At 33.8% G+C, this 10,310-nt stretch overlaps 1 protein-coding gene across 1 annotated transcript in view; it reads left to right on the forward strand.

Annotated features, from left to right (window-relative positions):
• The window catches only part of LOC126551824 (homeobox protein Hmx-like), a 51,606-nt gene extending 41,946 nt beyond the window's left edge, over window positions 1–9,660 (forward strand). The window contains exon 2 of the mRNA XM_050206088.1: window positions 8,125–9,660. Coding sequence (XP_050062045.1) covers window positions 8,125–8,552 — 428 coding nt within the window. The 3' untranslated portion in view covers window positions 8,553–9,660. The remainder of the gene's footprint in view (window positions 1–8,124) is intronic.
• Window positions 9,661–10,310: the final 650 nt, after the last annotated feature.

Here is a 10,310-nt window from a genome sequence, read left to right on the forward strand (position 1 = left end):
AAGTGGTTAGAATATCTAATTTCTTTACAGATTATAATAATACTATACATCCACAATTTTTATCTCTAATAGTCTATACTCTATATTATAATAGACATGATGGCGTATCCGTACATTATGGATGACGAGTGGCTTCACGGTTTTGTCGTTTTGCACTTAATGTATGTTAGAATTTTTAACGATGGGTGGGCGGAATTGGAAGAAATAAAACAAGAGAAGAAGACGATGTTTTAAAAAAAAATCAGCGCATTTCATTTATTATCGGTAACCTCGTCACAGTCTAATCCGACGATGATTATGAAACCGGAGGTGCTAGTTAGCGGTGCGCTTTGTACCACTCTCTCGACTGCTGCCGGCTAATATCGCCTTGTCACGTTTAATTCAATATCTTATTAAAAATACGATACTCGTCACCCCTCCACCAATTTGAGTGTTTCCACCCCCCCCCCCCCCAGCGAATAACACCTTCGATCCGGGGGTCTTCGTCTATTCGCTTACACTCACACGTACAATAGAAATGACATATTATTATCTCTCTTCTCCTAACGCGAACAATAATAATAATTTAATGTTCATCGGTGTTCTCTGGTCTGCCGCCTCATAGTGTGCAACAGTGATACATAACGATTATTGTTTCTCGTTGCGATATACTACTCCCCCGCTGCAGCCGTCACTAATATCTTCGGCTGATTATTCTCACGCGTCTCTATCCCTCTCCACTCCACCGTGCACTATAAAACTGCATCAATTTAATTGCAGCACCACCTCGGAAAGGCGGTCACGACAACAAATGAACGAACGGTTACACGATAATAATATAAGTAAATTGTACCTGTAAATTATAATATTTTATAATATGTACGAGTGTAGTAGAATATTGTGAAGGAGAGAGAGTAGAAGTGGAAGTAGTATATAATACCGCGGGTATATACTTTGTGTGTGTGTGTGTGTGTGTATGTGTAATGATGAAAATTTTCGATTAGTAGTTGCCTCGTTTACGATCATCGGAACGCACACTAGAGACGTTCCGAACAAAAGGACGAAACGAGATCGATCAGAGTCAAAACCATTAGAGCCAACGAGCCTGTATTATTTTTATTATTTTTTTTTTTTTTCGTATACACATCGCGCACAGTTCTCTTTGGACAACTATAAGACTGAAGCTAATTAATACGGCTGAGTCATTAATTGGTTCAGCGGGGATCCTTTGTTGTTCAGCCGCTCGTCCCACAGACATCGCAGCTTACCTACACGGGTACACAATACACACACACACATGCGCGCGTGCATACCAAAACAATACATATCGCTTGCGTAGGTACGTAAACTTTTAAATTTTTAAATCGTACGACGACACACATTTATATAACACCATTTTATTATAGTTATATTTTACAACGCCATTCGTCACATAGGTACCGAAATTAATAATATTTATAATATGTTATTATCCTTATACAATATTAAAAATGATATGTATTATGCTATAGTAAACCTACATGGTTTGTCACGGATTTCATTATTGCGAAATTATAAAGAAATTGCTAGTTCCCTTCATTCACGTACGAAAATTAATAAAAAAAAACCAAATATATGTATTATCAAATAATAATAACGCGTTGTACACGTCGCCCAATAATAATCGACTCAATACATATCGGCGTTTAGTCTCCGGGTACCTTTAATAAACAATGGTAACAATAATTATTATAATATATTATATAACGGACCTCCTCGCCACGTCGTGATATGGTTAGCCGATTTTGGCCGCTTTTGTTGTCTCGTGTCTTAGGTACCTACAGTATATCTGTAGTCTATACGGCGTGTACCTATGACGACAAGAGTATATGCTGTTTCGTACCGGTAAACTAAAATTTTACGGTGTTGCGTATATATTATATTAATAAACGTATATTATTCTACGGCTGTTGCTGCTGGTCGAACGCATTTGCTGCCTGTCTGTCACGCCACGCGCCGGCTGAAGGTCCATTATAGATCACGTTTTTGAAACTAAAAAAAAAAAAAAAAATTAATAATAAGGTAATATATGTATTGTATTGATATTTGACGCGATAATATTGATATACGTGTATAATATCAACGAGATCGGGTCGACATTGCTAGTGTAGTGTATATTATATATATATTTGTCTTTATAGGCATTAGGTACCGTGGATAATATGCCTCCAATCCGTATACACACTTGATATTATACAAAATATAACATATACTATGATAACACGTATTGACAAATAATGTAAACTCGAAAATATAATTATGTTTTTTTGTCTTTGACGTACACAGGGACACGTCTGCGGCGGACGGCGGTCTCGCGGGCTTTTCGCATGCGAGTCGTGAGGCCGATCCGATTTTTTTTTTTTGTTTTTGTTTTTTATCGCTTTTGTCGTCACGGTTACTCTGTGCATGAGTCCCGCACAATTTCCGGCCTCGTTAATAACGTCATAATAGTAATAATATATAATATAGGCAAATCCGACGGGACGATCGTAAAAAAGTTCAATTTTACGTACACGCACTACGACCAACACTAGTACAGCCGCTTACAACTATAGCATAATTTTAACATCGTATATGTAATATATGTAATATATATTACGTGTATATATGTATGTGCGCATTACGCTTGTATGTACACCAGCAGACATGGGCCGTTACAGTGTACATAATAAAAACTGAACGATATCATATAACCACTGCAGGTGGGCGGTAAAGATATAAGAAGAAAATCTTTTGAGAAATTTTCACTCAAAACTAAACAGCAATGTTCGGATTATACATAAAATAAAACGTACGTATAGGTCATCGAGATTTCGCTTTTAATCAAATAAGTAGCGAAAGTTGAAGATTTGAATATATAAATTTTATTTGTCCAAATATACATACATATTACTTCTGACACTTCCACTTAATACTGTGATAAGATTTAAGAAAAAACAAATTAGGTTTGTTCACAAAATAATATTTTCACTAACAATAAATTTGAACCGTCTTAACTTTTTTTTAAATATTTTTATTTAGAAAATTATTTAGGTAACCTGTATTCTGTACTCATTATAGTACAAATGAGAGATAAATGGTAACAGTGATTGTTCGTGTGTGGAAGAGATACTAAGACTATTTAGAACTTTACAACTTTAAGCTTCCAACTTTTTGATTAATAATATTAAAAATAATTACAAAATAAACTAGGTATAACTAATTAATAAGTAAAAACATGTTCATTATATTTTACGAGTATTTACAATATAACTCTTTAAATGTTTTCCGTGTGTTTAAAACACTTACAAATTGTATTCTTTTGATTTGAAATCGATGCTTTAATATTAACGTATTATTCGTATAACCGTATTACTATTATTAGTGATTACAGTAATAATAATTAATAATATGCCTCTGTCCGGTTTTAAAATTAAAACATAACCATATTACAATAATATGTGCAGCAATAGTCGTGAGATCATATACTCGTAATATAAGTAATATTACAAAGATATCACGTGTTGTAGTCTCCGAATTCGATGATTATCAGTATCTACAGTATATTATATTTAAACGATATGGAGATTTTCCTCTACCTGAAATGATTTTTTCTTTTTCTCCTGTTTTATCCAGTGTAGTAAGTGTAGGCAGGTTTATATACTGATAATATATATATATATCGTCCGCACCGGCCTAGACACAACCTACCTATATATATATAGGTACGTTTTAATACACGCGGCGGACTTGACGCGAGACACTAGTATTATAATATAGTACTATAATACGACTGCATATAGTAGTTGTGCTCGCCTCGTATCTATAATATTGCTTTTTTCGTCGTCGTGTACCTGACGGGCTCGCGCGCGCACACACACGCACAATTTTGAGAACCCGCGCACCGGAATGTCGGGCCCCGGTGTCGGCGGCGGCGGTGGTAATAAGAAGCGATACGATCAGAGGAGCCGCCTCTGCTGTTTAGTCACACCTGCCATGCGCGGGACCTTTGATGTGGCCGCCGACATGAGACGGCGCGCCCCGCGGCTATTACCCACCGCCGAGGCACGCCGCGTAACTTACCGTAGCGCCGTAACGCGTTTCTCGGCCAGGATCGGCTAAGCTCGGCCGCCGCCACGACCGACCCCGCGCGTATATAAATAATAATAATAATATAATATTATACACTTGTCGATCTTATAATACTGTATTATATTATATTGTTGATTGTTAATGATTGTTGTTACTCACTTACTTTTGGCATAAAGTGTAGAAGCGACAATCGGTTGGGATAACGTACGAGCATTGTGATATTTGCATATCGATATAATATTTAGGTATACGCAAAATGTCCGCTATATGCTATAAGCAGCGTATATTTTAGTATAATTTAATAAAAATAATAATTGTAGCCGCGTTCAGCTGATAATTACATTAAGGAATTTAGAATATAATGCTCCAACTCGTTACTGAGGATATCGCATCTTATCGGTTAAGTTTGCAGAGTACGTATTATATCTATATATAAAAAAAATACAAATTTTTTTTACTTATTATTTCTTAATACGTTATTTCAAAATACAGTTATATGTTAATCCTTACGTCATGTACCCGTAAAAAATAATATCTATAGTCGTAATTTTAAAATATTATGTAGGGTGACTGTTTATCATTTTCGACCAATTTTTATAATTATTTATTATTATATTATTAGGTATAATATACGTCCATATTATGTTATATGTTGATTTTAAAAATTATAACGGGTATATAAGTGGTTATTATCATATGACGTATGTATTATTTTTAATAGAAAATAATTTAATTTAATATTGTCTGCATCTGTTTAGAAGATAGTCGACTGTAGAAAAATATAAAGATATATAAGTATATATCCTGTATAAAATGCTCGTGCGTAGTGAACGTCATAAGCAATATAATATGTATCGATTAAATATATTAATTCCACGTGCGTATGGCGGGTCTATAGAGTAGTAAGTTCAATGCATCGTAATTAAGTATGTTTTTTTATATAATTTCTGAAATTTATCTTATCGCGTTTTTACAATAAAACGTAGGTACATCCAAGTATATTATAATTGTTTTTCCAATTAGTTAAATACAAGACTACGTCGCTGACAAAAACACTCTTTTATAATATTTTAATCGCAAAAAACCTAATAAAAATCGCACATGTCATACTCCCACTTTATTGTTGGAACAATATTATAAATGATCATACCGTTTATCTCAACAGATTTTCAGTATATTCTAAAAAAAAATCTAACTTATTCTACTACTTATAATAATAACAATATTAATAAAGAACCTCTCTGTTAAACGGAGAAAAATCGTCGGCCCCGGTGACAACGACGATAATAATCCGGAATTTTCAACCGCACCATTTCTGCTGCCTACGCAGTTGAACGAGGAGCCGTCATTAGTCACCGGGCTACTTGAAAGGGCCTCTGTTGTTTGCCATTTTCCAAAACGGTAAGCGCATATTAATTGCCTACGTTTGTGTACGAGATAGAGAGCAGTTTTTCGCATCGGAATTATATATTTATACAAACATAATAATTTAATAATATAATACTTATTAAGTTATGTATTACAAGACAATAATATAATCGTTCTCTGACCGATGTCAAATTACAAAAAAAAAAAAAAAATCGTTAAAACTTCCTAAAACAGAAATATTCTCAGGGTACACACAATAACTACGTTTAATATTATATATACCTACGTCGCCGAGGAGGACCGAAAAATACCACGGATCAAAATAAGTGTGAAGTGACCGCCGCCGCCTCTATAGAGTGATTACCGGACCGTGGCATTGGTCGGCATTACGCGGGGTAGTTGTTGTGTATAGTGTTGTTTAGTAGTAATAATCGTGTAAAAACGCGGACACAAAGGAATAAGGAAAAATAAAATACAAATCTTTTGCCACCCACTACTAATGCCGCCGCTAAGAGACGTGAGAGACGTCCAATTAATGGCGTGTGAGTGGTGTGTGTGGGGGGGACGTATTTTTTTCTTGGTTATCAAATGCACATTTTACAATAATTTATACTACCTACAAATATTATACTTATACGTTGTATACGTTGTACACATGTGAAAGTGCATTTTTTTCTCGAACATAAACTACGCACCACGCCATCGGCCTTCACATAATATTATATTCGAAAATCTTTGGCTATTAAATCAGAGAGAGAGAGAGACGTTTCGCTTGTCGTTTGCTCGTTAGTTAAATTATGAATTCCTACTATACGCCGTTCGTATAAATTCACAGATTACAAATTAGCTGTGGAATTCGGTGGGTCGGTAGGTCGCTTCTTCCCGGGTAATAAAACACAGCTATGCGCTCCATTGCTGTTTTTTTTTTTTATTATTTTCTTATAGGTACCTACTTTTTACTGTTTATTAAATCTTTTATCACCTATTTTTATTAATGGCACGCGTACGTTTAAAAAAAAGTTAGTAAAAAAAAAGTCAAAATCTTGGTTAAGTGGTCTAACCTGTAGACTTCTATTTATTGTGGGTGCAAGCGATGGAAAAGGATTCAGGTTCTTAACGGAAGTTTCAGCAAAATGTTACAAAATATTCTCAAGGATTTGAATTATACTATTAAAATATATTTGAAAATTTCAAAAATCATATTTTGAATAACTGCATTATTTAAAAAAAAAAACATTTTTCGTTCTTGGTGATTCACCCTTTATAAAAATGTAATATAACATAACTTGATTTCTACCACCTAAAGTACCGTAATTTATCTTGGTGATCGTATAGGTACCTAGGTTTAGTGATCATCTATTATGCGTTGTTTATATATTGAACAATTCCTTACGAGTCACACATTTGCAAAAAACTGCGACGTAACGTCATTTAGTATGTATATTATAGTAAAGTTGTAATACAATAATAACAATAATAGCGACCGCCAGCAGTAAAACATTAAAACTGCGTGCGTGTTATTATGCGCAAGGACGAAATGTGATTTATTCGTCCGAACGGCGGATTAGTCGCGGTGCTGTTTTATCGGAGTTGACATTTTTAACGGGTTTTCTAGTGAGCGCGTTTGACAAAAAGAACCCTTCTCTTAGATTTTTACGGCCGCAGCGGCGATAAGTCTTTTTTGCGAACGATCGTATATCGAATATATATATTCGTACTTATATATATATACATGTATATTATGTTTTTTTTTTAAATATTTTTCACTGTCCCATATAATATCTTTGATTTACGTTTCGCCATCGACAACATCGCGAGTATTATTATTAGACCGCACTCTATAAGACGGCCGGTCATTATACGTCTGTCTTGTATATAACACATTATACATATTTCATACTTATTTTCATGCCACCGTTTTTTAATACGTTCGTCGCCGTCAGTCCGTCACTCGTTATATTAGGTACTATATCAGCCGTGTCAGCGGCGCGATTATATCGAAAACGTTTGGAATCGCGCGTTTCGGACCGAATCGTGTACGGCCTGCCGCGGGTCAATCGATTGTGCACACCCGTTTTATATGCAAACGATAATACACATATAATATATTTATATTTATACAGTGTTTAACCTAATTATATATATATATATACGAACGCCGAGTCAAGTCTCCGTGTCGTATCGGCGAATCGCAAACATCCGATATCGCACCGCGACTATATAGGTACTCGATGCTACTGCGTATAATGTTATTGTAGTGTTTAATAATATAATTACGACCGAACGTTCGAATTGCGTTTCGACGCGGTCGCGGATAATCGATAATCCGGAGCTCGTGTTCATCGGCGCTACAACCATGAATCGCGGACAAAACCCCAGTCGAGAGCGTTTCAAAATAAGACCAAAAGTAAAACCTACGCTGTTCGTATATCTGCTCACGGATATCGATGTCTATATACGTCTATATACATTTAGTATAGTGGTCCTCTTAGGTTTTATTTTGTTCATACTTTATACTACGACCGAACAGAATTTAGTCTCCCCGACGGCTTATAAATAATTCAAACTATGATATAATCGTGTGCTTTGCAAGACTTGTCGTAATTACTATACGTATATGTCTGTGATTCGTTTTATTAAAAACAACATTTTTCTCTCTTTTCACAGATACCAGTTCCAGTCATTTGAATCTGTTCAACTCACGGTCGCAGCCCAAAAAGAAGCGTAAGTCACGTACCGCGTTCACCAACCACCAAATATTCGAGTTGGAGAAGCGGTTCCTGTACCAGAAGTACCTATCGCCGGCCGACAGGGACGAAATCGCATCCAGCCTGGGTCTGACAAATGCGCAGGTCATCACGTGGTTCCAGAACCGTCGAGCCAAGATGAAGCGTGACTACGAGGAGCAGAAGAAGGACCGGGAGACGCTAGCCGCGCTAAGCGAGCACAAGATATTCTTGGAGACGGCCCAAAACATGGGAATACTCAAAAAGAAACCACAACCGTCGTCAGCAGTGTCAGCATCGTGCAGTTCACCCACCGATCACCTGTTGCAGCAACAGCAACAGCAGCAGCCGGTCAAGTACGACGAATAAGCGACTCTTCTGCAATTATTGCGAGTGTACTACACATTATGAGTTGTCACCAGAAAAAAACTGTACCTGGTACACATAATACGTGTTTAGTTTGTATTAATTTTATAACTATTATGTATTATTGATTTTAAAAAATAGTTACGTTCCTCGTAGATTTTCCTATTTTTCTGAAAAATAAACAATCTTAATAAATACGACGTGGTACATCCCGAAGACGTATAATTAAATCCACCGAGTCTTCCGATGACAACTCCTATCACAAGGGCTCATCAATCATAGAGTGGTCGACAATGATATCGAGATCTCATTTCTAATTTTTTTCTTTATTTTTACAAATCGTAGTAGAGCTGGTATACCGTATACGATATCGGTGTGAGAAATATAACGTTCCACGTACCAATGTAGTATATCTTACTGTTTAGTATTCATATCCGGTCGGGAACGAAAATCAAACAATTTAAAATAGCATATATTTCGACCGTTGTGTATACAAAGGGTATATAATGACGACGAAGGGGATGAGGTGGAGATGATGATAGTGCTGCAATACTAATCCGAAACTATCGGACAAAAAGTTTAATTGACTCGTGCGTCCTAGTCTTTCTCACTATATATTTTATATACGGCTATAATAATATTATTATCATTATGCATAAATACTACATGAAATGTAAATTAATAATCTAAATAGACTTGTTTTATAGAAAAAATTTTAATGATAATAATATTTATATTAGTATATGTACAGTTACATGATAATAATAATAATGTCGTGGGGAATTGATATAATATAATATGTATCGTTTCGCGTTAAAATTATTTATAGGAGTAGTTATATTATAGTGTTCGTCGTTTTTAAGAGATTGTTGTTATTACAATTATCATTATATTATTCATTATTATTATTATTATGTGTGTAGTTACTATAGTTATATTATATTTATTATATGCCTATTACCTAAGTTGTGAATGACCATATTATTATATTAATGTTCGATAAAACCAAATTAGATGTAAGGAACTAGATCAATTGATATATACATTATTATACATTATTATCCTTATTAAAAAAAAATTAAATTAATTTTTTTTGTACAAACGCGTTGGTCTAGACACTAACTGCACATATAATTTGTATAATATATTTTTAGATTAGTCATATATATTATTATATTGTATATGTGTACCTAATTTTGTAAATGACCTGTATTTATACTTATATTATATTATTATATACAATATATTATACATGTATAAGATATATTATTATGTAATGTATATTATATATTATCATTACTACGCGCTTGTTATATTTTGTTTGTTTGTTATATATATTATATTTTGTTCGTACTTAATTTTTCGTTAACCCAATACCAAAAAAAAAAAAACAACAAAAAACACAAAAAAATTTTTTTAGATTTTTTGCACTTTGTTCGTATTCATATTTGTTTACAATATTATATTATTATATCCATTAACTACTACTATAATATATAAATCATAAATTATAATATTTGTACATATAATAATAATATTACATTAAATATATATTATATAATATATATATATATATATATATTATACACATGCATTACAAAACAATTTTTTTTATTTATCAATCAATTTCCAAAAATTTACGTCGGATACCTAAATTAAAATAATAAATAATAAATCATATTTTATTTGTTGTACAAATCGTATATTATTTTGATATACAATTATATTACACAAAAACAAATATAATATGACTAATTCATC

This window comes from Aphis gossypii, chromosome 1 (genome assembly GCF_020184175.1).
Source record: "Aphis gossypii isolate Hap1 chromosome 1, ASM2018417v2, whole genome shotgun sequence".
Classification (NCBI taxonomy): domain Eukaryota; kingdom Metazoa; phylum Arthropoda; class Insecta; order Hemiptera; family Aphididae; genus Aphis; species Aphis gossypii.